This window comes from Chiroxiphia lanceolata, chromosome 14 (genome assembly GCF_009829145.1).
Source record: "Chiroxiphia lanceolata isolate bChiLan1 chromosome 14, bChiLan1.pri, whole genome shotgun sequence".
Taxonomy (NCBI): domain Eukaryota; kingdom Metazoa; phylum Chordata; class Aves; order Passeriformes; family Pipridae; genus Chiroxiphia; species Chiroxiphia lanceolata.
In genome coordinates this window covers 18,029,124-18,048,258 of record NC_045650.1, presented here as the reverse complement: position 1 = coordinate 18,048,258, position 19,135 = coordinate 18,029,124, and the positions used below count along the sequence as shown (strand labels likewise).

At 59.4% G+C, this 19,135-nt stretch overlaps 1 protein-coding gene and 1 long non-coding RNA gene across 2 annotated transcripts in view; one reads left to right on the top strand and one right to left on the bottom strand.

Annotated features, from left to right (window-relative positions):
* The first annotated feature begins 2,324 nt into the window (after positions 1-2,324).
* LOC116794124 lies at positions 2,325-4,707 on the top strand. The gene is made up of 2 exons (XR_004359694.1): positions 2,325-2,884; positions 3,462-4,707. It is a non-coding gene; the product is annotated as an uncharacterized LOC116794124 (long non-coding RNA).
* Positions 4,708-5,140: 433 nt separating this feature from the next.
* Positions 5,141-19,135, bottom strand: part of NLGN3 (neuroligin 3) — a 38,217-nt gene continuing 24,222 nt past the window's right edge. Inside the window, 6 exon segments of the mRNA XM_032702495.1 lie at positions 5,141-7,230; positions 7,233-7,831; positions 8,260-9,049; positions 12,517-12,702; positions 14,408-14,557; positions 17,262-17,321. Of these exon segments, the coding sequence (XP_032558386.1) occupies positions 6,995-7,230; positions 7,233-7,831; positions 8,260-9,049; positions 12,517-12,702; positions 14,408-14,557; positions 17,262-17,321 (2,021 nt within the window). The 3' untranslated portion in view covers positions 5,141-6,994.

The window sequence follows — 19,135 nt, the reverse complement described above, 5'->3', positions numbered from 1 at the left end:
CATGGCACAGACCACGCCACAGACATCGCTGTGCTGGGCTGGCGACCCAGGCCGTCTGGAGGTCCCTTCCCTTCCCCAGGATGCACGGCAGAGCCCAGCCGCGTGCCCATCCCGCAGGGACAGCACAGGGCTGTGACTGGAGCAAGGGTCTGGCACTGAGCACTCCGTGGGCACCCGTGGGGCTGGGTGCTGCTGCTGTGAGTCCTGCCGTGCCCTCAAGGCTCTGCTGCCGGGGGGTTGGTGCTGACAGCAACGGCTGTGAGGGCATTGGAACTGCCCTGCATGTGCCCTGTCCTGGTGGGGCCATGGGAAAGAGTCTGCTGGAGTGACGCAGGCTGTGTGCTGGAAGAGGCTGCCCTCGGTGCTGAGCACTGTAGGGGCTCTGCTTCTCTTCCAAGATGGGTCCACTGACGCTGTTCTACTGCTTGGACATGCTGGTGGGGGCAACAGTCCCTGTGCTCACACCCCACCCCATACCCCTCAGGGCTGGTGTCCCAGCCACACCACCACACTGTGCCCCATTCCTGCAGAGATGGGGCCACGTCCCTTGGGGTTTGTCGCCAGCCTCTGGTGTGGAGCAGCACATCCAGTAAACCCTGACAGCTGGGGGCTGCAGGTTGGCAGGGCAACAGTGCCATCCCAAATGCCACCTCCTCCCCTCTGCCCGGGCTGTGAGTGCCCGGAGCTGTGCAAACAGTAGCAGGCAAAGAACCTCCAGCAAAACTATGGGGAGGGCAACCAATACCCACACTCTGCCCCTTGTCCAGCTCCCCCCATTGGGGCCAGCACCACCAGCTCTGCCCTCCCTGGCCCATGGCCGAGCCCCTCTGTGACTCCCCACCCTGGCCCCTGTGGTGCTGCCCAGCTGGGGGGTATGTAGCCACCACCCCCTCCCCACCAGTAGTACTGTGCCCTCCGGCTTCTCACCTCAGCACCAGGAGAAACAAAGTTCTTGGGGATTGCAGCAGACTCACGCTGCAACAAAGCCCTGGACTTTATACTGCCCTCCAGCACTTCACCCACCCCCCTCCCAAACAGCCTTGCTTTCCAGGACTTGCTCTGCCTGGCCCTGCCAAGTAAACACTGCAGGTGTGTCCAGCCTGGACTCACCCCCACCAGCACCAACCATGGAGCTGAGCATCCCCCAGCTGAGCATCCCCTGGGGACAGCTCAGGGGTCACTGCAGCACCGAGGCAGGGCCAGCCCCCCCCGGATGGTCCTGTGGGAGCTCTCTGGTCCTCGTGGCCACGCTCCCCCTACTTCAAGCATCCTCTCTGCCACATTCCCTGCAGGCCAGGCACATATACCATGCCAGAGCCCTGCTCGCCATTCCAGGAGACACCTCTGGGTACTCCCGGCTCCCAGGACAAATTGATCTGCTTTTGCAGGGTACCATCTGGTCCCTGGGGAGTCACCAATACCCAGATTTAATGTTTACAACTGCAGCCGACAAAGGCAAACAGCCTGTAAACGATTAACCCAACCGGCCCGCTTCAAGGTCCCGCCGCCCAGCACCCTGCGCGGGACACGGCGACCCTGCCCCTCATGCTGGGCCCCTGGGTGGGCTTCAGGAGCCTGCGCTGCACCCCATGCCCTGCGTGAGGGTGACAGCGGTGCCGGCATCCCCCGCACGAGGACGGCAGGGTGGCACCGTGGGGCGGCCGAGGGGAGACAAGTGATGCCCTCCCAGCGGGGCGGGGGGGGGGTGGGCAGGGGGCAGGGAGGTGCCGGGGGGGCCGGGGGCACGGGGCGGGTGGGGCCGCAATCTCGGCCTCTGATAAGCCGCCGACGGCTGTGTCAGTCAGAGCCCGGCGGGGAGCGGGAGCCGCCGTTTCGCGGCACCGCCCTGGCCCCGGGGCACGCCGAGGGACCGGGGGGGCCTCACTGAGGGGGCGTACTGGGGGGTGACGGGGGGCAGACTTGGGCGGGGAATGTGGAGAAGGGGCTAGTGGGGCCAGGCTGGGAGGATCAGGCTGGGGGGGGGGCACCGGGGAGGTGTCGACGGGGACGGACTGGTGGGCACTGGAGGATTTGTGGGACGGGCTAAGTGGGACGAAGCACAAGGAGTCTCCTGGAGGCAGGTTGGGGCGGATGGGGGAGCACTGGGAGCCAGGCTGGGGGTCCCTGGGGGGCACTGGGAGCCAAGCTGGGGATCACTGCGGGTCACTGGAAGTCACTGGGAGCCAGGCTATGGGTCACTAGGGGCCTCCGGGGGACTACTGGAAGCCAAGTAGGGGGCAGTGGGGGCACTGGGAGCCAGGTGAGTGTCACTGGGGGGTCCGGGCAGTGCGGGAGGGGGGGTGGTCGCCGGCGGTGGCACCAGGTGGCGCTGCGGGGCCGGGCCGGGGGCGAAGGGGCCGCACCTGCCCGCGGCAGCACCCGGCGGGGCTCAACGTGGGAATCCCTCTGAAAATATAATAAAATTAGAGAAAGAAAACAGAAAAGAGGGAGGAGGAGCCCGGGGCGTTGCTGTCCAGCCCGGTGCCCGCCCGCTGTCTTGGCCGGGAGTTGGTGGGAGGACCAGGGGCCCCAGGGATGGGCGGGAGCACGGGCAGCCCCCTCGCCTGTTTGCCGTAGGTAAAGCTGTTGTGCAAGAGCCAGCGGTCAGGAACAGGCTGTACTAAGCAGCCGTGGCCGACGCTGCCTCCAGTACGCAGAAAACTACCACGCGGACCAGAAACGCTCTCTTTGTTAATGACGTTAATTGTGAACTTAATTAGGCGTCTGAAGTTGCAGCGAAGAGGTCAAAGACGTGGGCTCGTCGAACACAGAGAAGCTGATGAGATGGGCAGGACTGAGCCAACATCCGGATGGCGGGACCAGGGTGACGCAGACGTTGGCACACTGCTGGGGTCAGAGATCTTGCAGCCCAGCAGTTTCACTGGTATGATGGAGGAAATCAAGCTCAACCATCACTGAAACACCTCTGCTGTCAGGAGGAAAAGAACAGGCTTTCAGAGCCCCCTTTCCCCAGCCATCCTGCCCCAGGAAGGGTTGGCCCTGTGAATAGCTCAGCCTCATCACTGGGTGACCACTGCAGTGCAGAGGCCTCTAGGCTTCCAGTCTTGGACTGACAGCAGCACAGGCATCCCTGGATCCAGGCTGCTACTCTCAGAGAGACAAAACCCTCTGGTCTGAGTCAACTGCCAGGAAGGTCATTGGCAGTGGGTGAGCACAGAAATCCTTTGTGCTGCTGCAGCACGGGGCAGAGGGGGTTGCAGTATACGACGTAACAGCTTGTCCTCACTGCCTGTGAGTCTGCTGTCCTGTGTCCTGGGTGCATCAGGGGTGAGTGGAACAGGACCAGGACGCTGCCCCAGTGATGCTACTGTCCAGAGCAGCATCCTTTCCCTCCTGCTGACTGTGGATCCTGGAGCAGCCAGGGGCCATGCACGGGTTGTTCATCCCCTCACCATACCAGGGACACCTTTGCAGCTGAGTTCTCTTACTTCTCTTTGCAGCACTAAACATGTCCCCTGAAGCAGAGGATGTCCCACAATTGTCACACACATGTTAACTGCATGTACCCTCTGGGATGCAGTGTCCCTTGGGCTTTGCCCGGTCTCCAAAGAAAAGCTCTTGATGGTCAAGGACACCCCGGACAGATGGCAGCCTCGGGACTTTTGCAAAGGCAAACATAATAGCAAACCCGTGTTGTCTGTCACCAGCTTGCCTTGGGGTCCCAGCTGGGTTGGCCATGCTGGCACGTGTGGTTGCAGACAGCAGGGGCCACGCAAGGATGAGGAGAGGGGACAGGAGGGCAGAGCAAACCCCTAATTTGGGGCAAAAAGGTATCACCCCTTCAAGAGGGCACTAGGCACCCAGAATGGGCAGCTGGTGGTGTCACCAGGATGGGCCTCTGGCCACCAGGCAGGGCTGACCCCGCTGTTCATCCCACAGGCAAGGTGGCTGCTGTTGGAGCTGTGCTATGGAGTACCTGCATTTCCATGGAAACCTCTCCCCGTGGTCTGATGTTGGTCACTAACAGGGGCTGCAATGGAGGGCCTTGGTATTGCAGTCCTGGGGCTGCTGGGTGGGTTGGGCCAGAGGGGTCAGTGGTTGGGGCAACTCTGAATAGGGCTGCAGGTCACAGTTCAGGGTGGTCATGGGTGGGCAGTTTCCTTCACCCAGAGAGCAGGGGCAACTCTGCCTGTTGGCATGGAAAAACCCAGGGAAGGCATCCCCATGCCCTGGGATGAGAGCCCCATCAGCCCATTGGAGTCCCCTTGTAGCTTGGCTGTATTGCAACCTGTCCCAGGCATTCCACAGCATCCCTGCCCTGACAGCACAGCATGGCACACTGCCTGCCTATGGCACTTTCCCACACTCTTCATCATGCCCCCAGGCCATGCCCACTCTGCGGCACCTCCAGCACACAGGGCACAGGGTGGCAGGGGGTGCAGGACCTCCACAATGGCAGCACCAGTGGTCATAGGGGGTCAAGCACAGGGTCTGGAGCACGGTGCTGAACAGGGTGATGTGCCAGTGGCACAGCATCGCCGAGGGTACCCCGGGAGAGCAGAGCAGAGCCCCTCACCCAGCTCCCAAGCACAGCCCGTCCCCCTGCCTGCCCCAGCTCCCCTGGATCGGGGCCTCGGCCCTGGCTCCACTGTCTGCACGCTGCCTGGAGGCGATTTCGGCCCCCCCTCCCGTGCCTGGTTTTCCATGGCAACTCCAGTGAAATTACATTAAAAAGAAATGAAACCAGCAGCTTTTCTGTTTGGCAAGTAGGGGAGGGGAGCTCCCCAGCAAGATGGGGAGGGGGTGCGAAAGGTTGGAGGGAGGGGGCTGTTGGCACAGATGAGATCCACATGGGGTCCCTGTGCTGGCGGTGGAGGCAGCAGGGCGGGGATATGGGGTGACACTCCCCCCTCTGTGGCTCTTGGTGTTGGCAATCTGGATCGTATGGGGCTGTGCTTAACGTTGGCTGAAACTGGGGGTCCAGCACCTCAACATGGTTAGGTGATACTGGATCTTCCTGCTGCCTCTGTGGGGTGGGTGCCAGGGACATGTAGACCATCCAGACCCTCTGCCAGCAGCACAGCCATGGCTGGATGGCTCTAAGCCAGCACAGAGTACCCACCCAGCCTGGGAGTCCCTGGCCCCTTGCACGCTCCCAAGAAGAGGCGAGACACACCGCTATTAAAAATATCACTTCTGTTTATTTGGAATTTGTTACTCTGCGCGGGTGACAGGGTATAAAATACATTCTCCAACGAGCATCCTCACCCTCAGCACTGTGTGGGACGGGGGCCGGGGCAGGTGCAGGGCTGTGGATGCTCTGGCCCAGGCAGCATGGGCAGCAGGGCCATCGATGGGCTGGCCCCAGGCAGCAGGGCCAGCAGGGCCAGCCGGCACCGGTGCGTCACGGCCGCCAGCATGGGCAGCGTCTGCCAGCCGGACCGTCTTGCACAGGGACAAGATATGGTGTCCCCACAAGGACCTGTCCCTTTCTCCTGCCTCCCCAGGTGCCAGTGCTCATCATGGGGATCTGAGACTGGGGTGCCCCACGTGGGATCCCGTGTTGCTTCTTCTCATGCACCGACTGCACCAAAGCCACTCGCCTTGAGCCACATGTGTGGTTCAGTGGCCACACCAGCCCAGCGGGTGCCCCAGCCCTGGCACAGGTGCTCCCAGCACCATTGCAGGCTGCATCACCCCCAAAGTCCCTGCCTAGGCATCTATCCCAGCTGCACGTCCCAGATGCCAGAGCTGGGGTCACCCCACAGTGGGGTAAAGGCCCCAGTGGAAGTAACATGGGAGGCAGAGCCGATGTTGGAAAGCAGCTCACTCTGCTCCTGTCACCCCACCCCTGACACAGGCTGCAAACCACTGCTTTTGGGCAGCGGCATGGGCAGAGAGGGCACAGCACGGCCCTGGGGCAGTGGTGAAGGGATGTGGGATGCTCCTGGGGGAGCAGGGCAGGCCTGGGGCAGTGCTCCTGGGTTCATGGGGGTGAACAGACATTGCTCAGAGCAGGTGATGCCCACGTGGGGCAGTGGGTGGCACTTGGCCAGTGGTGGCAGTGGAGGGACGGGGCGGAGGTGCTCGCAGGCAGGCCGTTGGATAGGCTATTTGGCTGAGATAGGTGGGCACGGGTGACAGAGGAGGAAAATATCAAAAAATACAAAAGAGCGCGGCCCCGCAGCGCAGGAGGCACTGCCCTGCCTGGTGCCCACCCACGGCAGGCGGGCGCCATGGGGGGCCGGCACCGTGCGCACACGCTGGCTTCTAACTGGCTTTTTATTTTATATCAAGAACACTTGGTTTTAAAATCTTTACAAAGGACAAAACGCGGCGACTCCGTTAGTGTGTAAAGAACTAAAGATCTGCTTTAAAAAACGTCTCTGCAAAGAGAAATGACTGACACAAAAGAGATTCTCTGCAGCGCAAAGAGGGCAGAGGTGCCAAGTCTCCAGCCCAGGGCCCCACTACCAGGGTCCCTGAGCCCCGGCACCGGCCCCAGCGCCCACACCCGCACATGGCCAGGTCCCCATTCCCTCTGCCTATAGCACCATGGCCCAGGGCCACTTCTCAGCACAGTGAAGAAGCCTTTTCCAGGGCTGCCAAGCTGCCTGGGGATGCCTGGGCACTGGCCGAGAGGGATGCCCAGTCCCACTCCTCGTCAGTCCCAGGGTGCTCAGTGGGCTTAGCGCTGGGGATGTGATCGCCCCACTGGGAGGCACAGCCACAGCACGGGGAGCCCCATGGCCATTGACAGGGGTTACTGCGTCCCCCCTGCACCGCACTGGCGTCCCGGGGCAACCCGTGGGGCCCTGAGGCCGGGAGAGTCAAAGCACTTCTCAAAAGTTAGATAGGAACAAAAGAAAGCGCCGGGGCCACACCGGGACCCCACAGGTCTCTGGGCTGGGAGCTGCCCCATCCGTGGGTGCTGCCCCTCCGTCCGGGGGCTCTGCCGGCCCCGCCGCTCCCTCTGCCAGTGTCTGCTGCGTGTGTGTGCGTGCGTGCATGCGTGTGCGCCGGCGGCGGGCAGCTATACCCTGGTGGTGGAGTGTGAGTGCGGGAGCCCCGTGCTGTTGAAGCCGGCGGTGAAGGTGTTGTAGGGGTGCAGGGTCTGCAGCCCCACCAGCGAGTTGGGGATCATGGTGATGGTGTTGGGGGTCATAAGCGGGATGTCGTCCGGCGAGCGGCGCAAGGTGAGGGTGTAGTCGGGCAGAGCAGCCAGGCGCAGGGTGTCGTGGGACGGCACAGCTTCGCACTCGTGGTGCCCTGGCTCACCTGCAAGGAGGGCATCTCCTCATCAGGTGCGTGGGCGATGTCGTTGGCGGCGCCACGCTGGGGGCTGGGCTGCCGGTGCGTGTCCTGCCGGCGCTTGTCCTTGCGGTAGTAGAGGGCGGCGAAGGCCAGCACGTTGAGGAAGAGGAGGGAGGCGCCCACGGCGATGGTGACGCTCAGTTCAGTGGAGTAGTCGCGGGGGCTCTCGAGCAGGGTGCCCGCCTCTTGCTCTGGGCTCCACTTCTCCTTCCCGTTCTCGCTGTTGTAGGCGGGGGAGATGGCGGGGCGCTTGGTGGTCCAGATCTTGCTGTTGGGCCGGCGGGTGATGTGGGAGTTCTGCGTGGTGTCGGGTGGTGGCACTTTGGTGGTGGTGGAGGTGTAGTGGAACATATCGTGCAGGTTGTACAGGTGGGGAACCAGGTGCTTCCAGAAAGCCACCTTGGTGGCCCGGTAGTGGTCACGTACCCGTGGCTTCAGCCCGATGTGCAGGTACAGCTGGTCGCGGGGGTTGTACTTGGACCAGGCCACCTCCTCAAAGCGATTGGCCTTGGTGTGGATGAACTTGGTGTCCTGGGGGACGGGCTTGTTGGGGTCCCTGTGAAACACAGGCAGAAGAGAACTAGCACTGGGAAAAGCCAAAGAAGCAAGGAGGGAAAGCTGGGTGTAGAGATGGAGGCTGGGGACGCCTTTGCCAGTGGTGGCACAGGGTGTGCTGGCAAAAGGTCCTGCATGGGGCAGCACCCCAACCCTGGGTCAAGCCTCACCCATGACAGCTACAGCCAACCAGCCTCCCCACCCCTGCGTTCGGCTGGGTCCTGTCCCAGGGAGTGCCCATGCTCTAAGCTTCTTGCTTTGTGGTTGAGGCCATGACCCCAGTGAAGGTGCAGCACACAGAACTCTGGGCTCAGAGGGCTCAGTGTCCCACATCAGGCATGACAACCCCCCCGTCACCACAGCACGGTCTTGAGGGGTACAGCTGCAGTGACTGCAGACCCCCAAGGCACAGCACCCATCCCCACTCACCCTGTCTTGGCAAAGTTGGTCCAGTAGGTCATCACCACGGCGCTGAGCATGACGTCGTTCTTGGAGAAGTTGCAGGGAAAGAGGTCTGTGGGGCCAATCATGGGGATCCCAAACACGTAAGGCACCTCATCCCCGTGGGCTGCATCCGACCACGCAGGTTTCATCAGGCTCTGGCAGTGGTGGTAGAAGGCGTAAAAGTAGGTGGGGGAACCGTAGCGGGCGTGCAGGTCAGCTGTCACCACTGATGGCTCTACCCACTGGTGGTCGGTGAAGAGGGCCACCAGAGTCTTGCGACGTGTCTCGGGGTTGTCCCGGTCGGCCCAGTCTGTGTACATGAACTTGATGGTCTCCCTCAAGGTGTCCTTGCCCTCTGGGTATCCGTACAGGTTGTCCACAAAGTTGGAGACTGAGTAGTCAAAGTCACTGCCCGAGACACCATCCTCGGGGTCCACCACACCCTCCACGAACTTCAGCCCCTCACCCTGGTTGACTCCCAGCATGATATCATAGTTGAGGAACTCGCCCTGCTCCATCAGGATCTCTGGGTCATCCGGGATCACATCCCCGTCAATGACCGGCCCAAAGGCCACATGGTAGCGAGCTGGCTGGATGTCTTGCTCTACCAGCTCCTTGGCACTCTTCTGCCGCAGGCAGTCCACCATGTCCACCGTGTCCAGCACATTGCAGCCCACCTTGTCAGCCAGCATGCTGGTGTACTTCACGGGCTGGTAGTTCACCGCCCAGCTGGAGAGCGCGGAGCCGCTCTGGATGATGGCCCTCTGGAAGAGACCTGCAATACAGGCAAGGAGTGGAGGAAGCTCTCAGCAGGGTTCCAACACCCCAGCACTGCAGCGCAGGATGCAGCGTGGAGAAGGCATTGATGCTCTTGTATCCCTGCAAGAACCCAGCACTTCAGCCCACACCTGGCCTTGACCTGGGCTTTGCTGCTGAGCCAGGCTCACACAGGGGTTCAGCTCACTGCGAGGGTGGCAGGGTGAAAGCTGGGCATGCAAGTGGGGGGGTGCTCCTGGCAGCAAGCAAGGGCTCCTGTGCTCCCTGAGGATCCCATTGCAGGGGATGGCCCAGCATCTTTGGTGGGTGGAGAAGAGGAGCCATGGCTACATCACAGCCTGGCCTTGCTGAACAGCACGTGCTGCCCCATCACCCAAGGACATGTTGCCCGAGCCCCGAGGGGCACACACTGTCCCTGGCTCAGCACCCTCCTCCAGCCCAGGTTGACACCTGCTTCACTGAGCAGCCAGGCTGCGGGCTGGTAGCAGTGGGAGGGTTAATGCCTGCTCGAGGGCACTTAACCCTGCGTGTCCCACCCCAGTGCTTTGTCAGAGTCCCCCTCGACCCCCTCCCTGCTGCTTCCTGCCCAGCTGGGGCTGCTCAGTGCCAATCCGGCCCTGCAGGAGCACGCTGCCAGATGCACAAAGAGGGCCTTTCTGCCACCAGGAACACAGAGGGAGTGGACTTTCGCCCTGGAAAACGAGGCCACAAAGGCCCTGGCCCAGGCAGAGAAATGCGTGGCTTCGCTCCAGTCCCATGTCAATGGTGCTTGTGCTCAGAATACAAAGGGTGGTGAGGAAGCAGAGCCTCCGGGGCTGTGAAAGGCAGCCAGTCTGGGGTGCACCCCAGGGTCCCTGCTCTCCAACCAGCTCTCTTCACCCCAAGTGCTGCCTGCACCTCTGCCAGACCCCTGCACTTGCTCACCACAGGGAACTGTTTAAGGTGATCCCTGAATGGTGCTGGCACAACACTGTGCTGCTCTTGGGGCTGTCCCCAGCACCCTGAAGTGCAGAGAACCTCTCTGCAACCAGGGCTGTGCTGCTTTGCAGGGAAACATGCACCTTCCCGCAACAGAAGTGTTCAGAGGCTCCTGGCTCCTGGCCACCATGTCCATAGCTCTTGTCTGCACGCACAGCCCTTGCTCTGCCAAGTACCTGACGTACAGTCCCATGCACTGGGACAAAGAGAAGTCACAAGCTCTGTTTGTCACCTCCCAGTGCCCTAGAAAGCCATACCCAGCCTACAGGCTGGAGACTGGCCATGGGTTTGCTTGCTCTGCACCATCATCCACGTGCCAAGGAGCCAGGATGGGGTATCCTGGCTCTCAGGAGATGCTGTCCCAGCAGCAGCCATACTGTCCCTGCCAGCAGCATCACTTCCCAGACAGACCCCCTAGGCTGGGCTATGCCCCTGCCTGGGGAAGTATGGGGCAGCTGATGTCAGCAGCAGCTGGTCATGTCCCTGATGGAGTTCCTTTACTGTGTCTCTCCATGGCCATGTCCTGATCCAGGAGGACACAGGAGTCTGCAAGAATTCAGACTCATCACATCCTCCCCCTCCATGCCAGCACCTGGCTGAAGCCCCACAAGCACCCTGGGCCTCTCCAGCCTTCTGGGGCCCAGGGAAGGTGATGGAGCTCTGCATTTTGGTCACTGGTGTGGAATCCACCTGCCTGCAAGGGCTGAGGCTGGCAGAGAGGATGTGGATCTCCCAGGCAGCCAGACACTGTGCTGTACCAAGCCTCCAGTGTCTGCCTCTTGCAGCACCTGGCAGAGCAGGCATAAATCAGCAGTTTCATTAATCGCTTTTGATCACTATGAGTTTTATTTTGATGTAATAAAAACAAGCCCACCTGGTCTGCAGACTGCATCTTAGCACGGCTCCCCTGCCGTGTTCCAGAGCCAGCTACCTGTCCTTGGGGAGACGGGTGCTCTGGCACAGAGGGTTTTTGAGGTAATTTTATGGCCATTTGGTTTTATGAGACACTGGTTGCAGCACTGAGCACTCCCCTCACACCTCGCAGCGTTTACAGCTCCCCTGCCACATCTGGGAGGGTGCTGAGCACACAGCACCACTGAGACTCAGGGGAGACCACACCACAGGCATTGGGGCTGGACAGGGCAGCAAAGGATACAGGGTTTAGTGGCAGATACAGGGTTTAGGCATTCAGGTGCAGGATTCAGTGGCAGAAAGCATAGCATCACCTGGAAAGTACTATACTAACAGGACTAATTTTTGTGGCTGGAAAGTCACAAGAAGCAGCCCCTCCAATCCACCCTCAGACTCTCTCCATGCTGTTCCCTCCATCCTGGGTCACCTGGGCAGCCAAGCACACAGTCCTGCACTCCTGTGATGGAAAGGAGCACCCTAAGGAGCACTGTGAATGCATCACACATAGTGTTCCCCCACCAGCATTTCACACTCAATATGGGCAGAGAAAACACTTTTTCTTTCTGCAGCAGCTTTCAGCCTGCAAAAGGCTCCCCATCATCAGCCATCAGCCCTGCTGAGGTTCTGAAGGTCTCCATTCCTGTGTGATACCCAGGCTGTTGAGCAGGGCTGCAGCTCTTCACATCAGCTTCAAGTGCAATCTGGTGTGTGTCTCTCAGGTGCAGGCTCACACCCATGTCTCCTGCCCACACGTGTCCCTTTCTCCCCTGCATCACACCTGGGGACACAGCACCCTCATATAAAGGCTGTGAGCATGTCCTTGGTAGGTTGGTCCCCTGTGGATCACATTCAGTTCAGGCTTTGCTCCTACAATTTCCTTTAGGAAAATTATCGAGAACCTCTAGTCCCACAGTTAATTTTTTTCCCCCAAATGCTTGATGTAAATGTCTTTGCAGGTGGTTTACATGCACTTGCTCTTATTCCAACACAATCTTTTAGCATAAATAATTCCTTACCTTATCTAGAGTAAACACTCTGCTATATTTACAGATATCAATCATTCTACTTCCACCTGTGTTTTGCTAGTCACAGCACTTCCAGCTCTCCCAGTCTCACAAGATGGGGCCCTCCATCCCTCCCCAGGCTCAGGTCTGTTTTCCCTTCTATTCCAGTGTGAATGCCTTTCCTAGCACTGAGATCCGTGTTCCTGGTGCCCTGCATGATGCCCTACCCCCCCTCCACATCTGCACATGGACGAGCCTGAGCACTGGGGCAGGATGCCACGGGAGGGGTCCCCACCTCTCCCCATGCCTGGGTGCTGGCCCCAGGCTGCAGCACTGTGCACTGGGAGCTCCATCCCTGCCTCCCACGTGCTCTGCCACTGGCCTCTCCCTGCCCAGGATGAGAATGTTTTTTTTTCCAGCCCCAGGTCAGGCTCTCACCAGCAACTAATTAGAAAGCAGCCCTGGCTTTGTCAGGCTGGACAGCGGGACCTGCGTGGGCTCCCTTCCCTAGAGCAGCATCAGCGGGGTGTTTGCTCACAGTTGCAGCATCCCAGGCACAGCTGACACCTACCTTCAGAGTGGTGGGAGAGGGTGAGCAGGCTGACACAGGAGGCACCGATGCCGGAGCCGAAGACCGTGATCCGCAAGGGATCTCCCCCAAAGAAGGCGATGTTCTCGCTGACCCAGCGCAGGGCCTGTATCTGGTCCAGCAGCCCATAATTGCCCTTGGCAGCCTGGTCCCCTGTGCTCAGGAACCCTGAGGGCCAAGGGGAGCCCAGTTAGGGATGAGGAAGCAGGGAATGTCCTGACCTCCCACCCCCCCTTCCCCAGGTATAGGGGAGTTTCTATGGCACCCTGTACCACTACAACATGAGACCCCACTACCAAGAGAGTTCTAAGCTGGAGCAGGGACACCTCGAGCTCCAGCCACCCTCTGCACAGCAAAGAGGGGCGAAAGGCTGAGAGTGCAGCTGCAAGCCCAGGGGAGCCTCTTCAGCCAACAGTGACATGGTAAAGGGCATAAAGCTCTGTCCTACCCATACCACCACCTGTGCTAAGAATGGCTCAAGACAGCTCACACATGCTCCAGGGAAAGCTGAGAAAGCATCAGTGGCTGCAGGAAGGCTGAGTGCCTGCACAGCCAATGCTTTCCATGGACCAACGTGGACTGGAGGAGGCCCTGTAAATGTAAGGAGGTGGGCTGAGCTGAGAGGAACTGACTGCAGCTTAAAATACAAAGGCTCTCAGTGAGGAAGAAGCTGAGAAGTTTTCAATAGCAAAGGGAACACCCAAGATTAAGTTATCACCAGTTTTGTTTGGTTTGACTCTAAGCAGGAAGCCAAAACCACAGTCCTTAGTTAAAATCCAGGCAGGTAATCCCAGCACACAGGGAGTGGCCTCAGTGCTGTGCTGGCACTTGGAGGTGGTCTGGCTGGGTGCACCACTTCAACGGAAATGATGAAGGTACAACTTAAGTCTAATGTCATATTGTGACTCATGCCTCTTAAGTTTGCATCTGTTCATCCTAAAGGGCCAATTTTTAATTTAAAAGGTCTTAAGTAGGTTTATTTTTACTGAAAAGCTTATTTTCTACTGGGTAACTGTCATCTTCTGCAAGAAACTCTGGGGTCTGAGGGCTATCAGAGGGATGTGCTGTCTCAGGTACTAGCTGGGAGCCCAGCTACCAAGGGAGAACACCATGCTAGGCTGGATGGCTAGTAAGAGAGCCAGCCCTGACAGCAGCTTGGCTGGAAGGAGCTTTTCCCAAACCTTTGCATCCCTTGTTCTCCCTGCTGCTAATGGAAGCAGCAGTGTGCTCCACACAAGTCCCCTGTGTCTCAGCCCCTGGGGGTTTCTGCTGCAGCAAGCAGGGCACTGCACTGCCTTTTGACCTGGTGCCTCAGCTGCCTCTCTAGGTCACCAGTGCTTGTGAAAATGGGACTGCTGCCCTCCTCTGTATGGCACCTGACACCCTTCTGTGGTCCCCTCTGCAGGCGGCCAGGCCATGGTGGGTGGTTGAGGGGGTCCCAGCAGCTCAACCGGTTTGGAGAACAGTCTGTGCCCAGGGAGGGAGAGCTGCCAGGTCCCCAGGACAGACAGGCAGTACCCGCTGGCACCTCACCGCTCTGAGCCCTCTCAGGAGGAGATGCTGGGTAAACACATTTATTATTCATTTAACCACAAACCAATATTTGCTTTCAGTTGAGCCAGTTTGTGTAAATGAGCCGGGGGGGGGCCGGTGCCAGGACCCAGACTGCGCTGCGACCGCGTGCTGGGGGTTCTGCCACGTGGCACCGCGCTTGGCAGCCAGGGCGGAAGGCAGGGGCCGTGCCCGCAGCGCATCCCGCCGGCCCCACGCCCCCCTCCGCCCCTTTCCCGGCTGGTTCAAGCCCGGTCAGACACAGGGGTTGTCCCACTGCCCGGCTGTGCTGACGGCACAGCCCACGCCGGCCAGCTCATACCGAGCACTCCAACGCGGTAGTTCAGGGTGATGACAATCACGTTCCCGTAGCTGGCCAGGATGCTGCCGTCTATCATGTTCCCCGTGCCCTCCATGTACGAGCCACCGTGGATATACACCATCACCGGCTTGGCCCCGCTGTCCCGGATGTCTGGAAGGAGAGGTGGTTAAACACAGGACCGCACCGACGGCCGCAGCACCCTGCCCGACAGGCAGACCAAGTACAAGGGCAATGCCAGCTGCCAGGACCAGGGAGGGGGCTTAGGAGCCAAAGCCAGAGCTCTCCTGGGGGCCACAGCATGGACCTCCAAAGCCAAACACCACTAAACCAACCCTGCCAGCCCTTCTCCGGGTGGTGGCAATCGCTGCAGCGTCCCCACACTGCTGTCCCCTCGGGGGTCTGAGCACAGTGTGGGAGGGGTGCTGGCTGGACCCCACTGCTCTTCCCCAGAGCTGGGCTCTGGCATCGTGCGGGAGCCAGACCAGCTCTGTTGTGGGTGGGAGTTGCAGAGTCCAGCCTTGGGATGCAGCCCCACATCCTGCCTTTGGCTGGACCCAAGTGCTCCGGGAGTCCTGGAAGCTGGCATTGGGGGGGGGGCAGGGATGGGGGTGTGCAGGACCTAGAAGGTGGGGGGGCCACTGACGTGTGCTCCAATGTCTCACTCTCTTACCCTCCCTTCCCATCCCCCTAGGAAGGCAGAGACCTGCCTGCTGTCAGGATGTGAACCCACGGCACCCCAGTGCCCAGACACAGACATGGTGATGAGGCAGACGGTGTATGCACGTGTGTGTGTCAGGGAGGTGAGCACAGCATCTGGACAAGGACAGGGATGAGGCATGGAGTGAGGATGGGGAACAGGACCCCGAGGGCCGGGGAGGAAGGACTGCAGGAGCCTGGGGGACAGGGAGCAGCCACGCTCCCTCTCTCAACTGGTCCTGTCCAGGGGACAACCTGTCCCTTCTGCCCCACTGGCCTGTGATCCCTCATGGAGTCACATCCATCCACAGGGGACTAACACCCACGCTCGGGCTCTTGGTGCATCTCGCCCATGTTACACAGAGGAGGTGGTTGCACCCATCATGGACACAGTGCCAGGTCCCAAATGCCTGTGCTGCCCAGCCCTGTGCTGGGCTGGCGAGCCAGCACTGATGGACTTTGCCCTCCCTCGTGCTCTCCCGCACCCAGTACCTTGCTCGGGTGGGCTGGCAGTGCCTGCTTGGCCCCAGCTGCCCCACCCAGCTGCTGCTCCCTGCCTGCCTCCCTGGCTGCAGCCCCCACCACAGTCCACACAGGGCTGCACTCCGGGGGCACAGCCACACCGTCTCAGTGCTGATGCCCAGCTGGGGTGGACATGCTCTCTCACACCCACCTAACCTCTGTCCATGTCCACTCCTCCCTGTGGCTTGCCCATTGCAGGGGGCTGCAGACCAAACTGACGGCTACCTGTGGCCATCCTCACCTTCAGCTGTGGCCCACGGCATGGCTAAAGGTGGCCTCCCTTCCCCATAGAAAACCTCTTCCCTCCAGGAGAATGAGGCTATGCCAAAAGCAAAACCTGTGCTGGCTCTTTTCCTATCGCCAGGATGTAGCCAGTCAAATGCACAGACCAGAGGAGCAAAAAATGCTGGCAGCTCTTCCAGGACAGACATCGCCTGTGTGGCAGAGCTACATCAGGACAACTTTTTCCAGGGCCACCTGCTTGAAATGTGAAGGGCAGGAAGATCAGTGCCCGTGCCCATGTCTTCTCCCTGCTGCACGCTCCCACTGACACACAAAGGGACATCCTTGCAGCAGAATGTCAGCAATGTACGGAGATGTACCAGGGAATAAACAGCTCCTAATTGCTGCAGCACAGTTTGGTGTGTTGGGATTTAGCACAGTCAAGTCACTCAGGCTGAATGCCAGTTTACACCCTGGTACAAGAGATCCTGGGGCACAGGTTAGTGGGAGTAAACAACCGGGGTTTAGTACTGCCAAGGAAAAAGTTTTTCATCTCTTTCCCAGATCCTAAAAGCCATCTGCCAGGCTGTGTTCTAGCTGCCCTGGGCCTTCTGCACACCCTGAGGTTTTACTGCCCTCAGCACATTCAAGCTGCACCCTGGCCAGATCTTCCTCCTACCTCTCTTCACATCTCTGCAGCCAAACACACCGGCTCCGTACCCTGCAGATGAACGACCCCGTTTTACTAAAAATAGCTTATTCTGCAGCTCTCTTAGCCCTGGTGTACATCTAGAATCACATCTGCTTGAAAGCCCACTTGCTCTGCCTTGACTGGTGCTGATGCTCTGCTTGCAAGCAAGACCTCGCTTCCACTGGGTGAGGAAGTAGAGAAGTTAACAGAAACCAAGTGGACCTTGGGTCTCCTGGGCATGGCCAGATACCCTTTGAGTGCCAAGGGTTCAGGCTGCTGGCACAGCCACCCTGGGTTGGTGCCCGTGGCGAGGCCAAGCAAGAGTGGAGGGGGAGGTTGTTGGCTCCCAGCTGCACTTATCCAAACGGCTCCGGGGGGATGAGGCTGGAGGTGGGATGTGACCGGGCTCAGGGTGAAATGGGCTCAGGTGCCCGAGGGCTCCTCTCCTCCCAAGCTGCCATGCTTCCTCCCTGCACCTCGCTCAAAATGAGCAGGAGCAAACTTCTCCTAAGGCAGAAAAAAACCCCATGAGCTTTCCCCCGCCCTCAGGAGGAGGGGAAGGTCCTGGGTGCCCTGCACAGCCGGCCAGCCTGCCCCCCACCCCGAGCAGCTGCCTGGCACGGCAGACAGACACACACAGGGCTCCCTGGAGGTGGCAGCGGATGGCGGGCAAACGGAGCTGCTTTGCGTGTCATGCAGTGGCAGCCTCGAGCACAGAAATACCTTCGTCTTCATCACCGTCATTATCCGCTAAGTCCTCGCCCTGTTTCTTAGCGCTGGCTCCTGGGGACCAAACACGAGGAGACAGAACAGAAAAAGGAAAACGAAAGGAAATAGAAACAAAACAACAAAAAGAAAAAAAAAAAAGAAAAAAAAACACAACAGAAAATAAAAAAAAGGAGAATTCAAAAATAGCATGATAGCAGAGACGGTGGGGCCAGGCCTGTGCCCCACAGCACTGTTGGCTACTCACACTGCACCTCTCCCAGAGCCAGGGCAGTGTAGGGCACGGGCAGGACTGCCCTGGGAGCTGTGCCAGGATGCCACTTCACCTGGACCCCTTCCCAGATCCTCCCTGGGGAGGGCCAGGGTGGCAGGGAAGAGGTGAGCGGGGCTGTGGCAGCGTCAGCGCTGGTGGTGGATCAGTCTTTCAAAATACTTGCGGATCCTCCTGCATCCCCTCAGCTCCCTGCTCCAGGCAAGGCTCCCTCTCCTACCACCCAGGTGCAAGCAGGAGTCCTGCTCCTAGCTCTGCTGCCACTGGGGACAACTGTCCTCTGTCACCAGCAGAGCTCACACAAAGGGTTGCCCTGCATGGCCACTGACCACCAGGCAGGGTCCTGCCCATCACCCCCAGGTGGTGCATGGCCCCTTGTTGTGCCTGGCACAGCAGTGTCACCAACCACTGGAGCCACCACATGAGACCACCACAGCAGCTGCAGGGAGCCCTCATGACAAAGGCTGCCCTGTGCTGCTCAGCTCTATCCTGCACCAACTCCCTTCTTAAAAGACTCATTGCCTGTTTCACTGAGGATTGCGAAGGCACCAACCAGGGTGACCTAACCAAGGCAGAACCCTGAACATACTGGTTTCTGTAATGTCCTGAACACCTTACGTTGCTTGGCCAGCCCGGCAGCCCCAGCCCAGCACTGTGGAATGCTGCTGTGGATGGTGTGCAGTGAGCACGGCACTTCCCGAGCTCCAAGCAGCCAGTGGGAGACAGGAGAGGTGGCCTGTGGGCAGGCAGAGAGCAGAAGTGTTGCAGATCTGTACCAAAGGTCTGTTCCTGCAAAGGACTGCCTGTCCATGTGGGCACAAGGGTGAGCGGTGCCATCCCTGTGCCCTGGAGCCTCGAATTTCAGGAAGAGGTTGTGCTCTCCATATCCCCTCAGAGCTGCAGACCAGCACCTGCTGTCTGCAGGTGACCAGAGCTGCAGACCAGTCCTCTGCTCCCTAATGCACGAAACAAAAAGAAAGTTCCCCAGGTGATGGTGAGCTCTGGGGTGACAACAGGGTTTCCCCCAGGCAGGACTGCCCAGTGACTCTCCCCTGAAACACAGGGTTCTAACATCCCTCCAGACACCTGGCTGATCCCAGGGTCCTGCTGCTGCCACCAATGAGCCCCATCAGCACCACAGCAAGGGTTTTGCACAGCCTGCAGTAAAGCTCCCACAGGCAAAGGACAGCCCTGTGGCTGCATGGAACTATGAGACTAAAAGCACAAAACTGGCCAGGAAGACAAAAATCAGGGAGTTGTTCTCACTGTCACTCTGGGAGTGACATTCTGCAGGTGACAGGGGATGTGGATAAAAGAGATGGTAGCATGGAGTGGGACAGTATTTGAATTTAAAAGGAATCTGTTATGGGAGAGTAAGAGGTCTGAAATGGCCATGAGGCAGCTCCATTGGGGCAAGAGGCTTGCAAAATGCCTTAAGCAGCCATGACCTGCTGGAAAAAGTCTGGAGAAGCAGCAACAGGAAATCTAGAAAACTCTAGAAGGCACAAAAAGTTTGCAGAAGGCTGGGTCACACCAATACCAGGAGCAGAGGTATGATGGGAGCTACAGCAGTATCCCAACATGTGAAAGGCTACTGTGA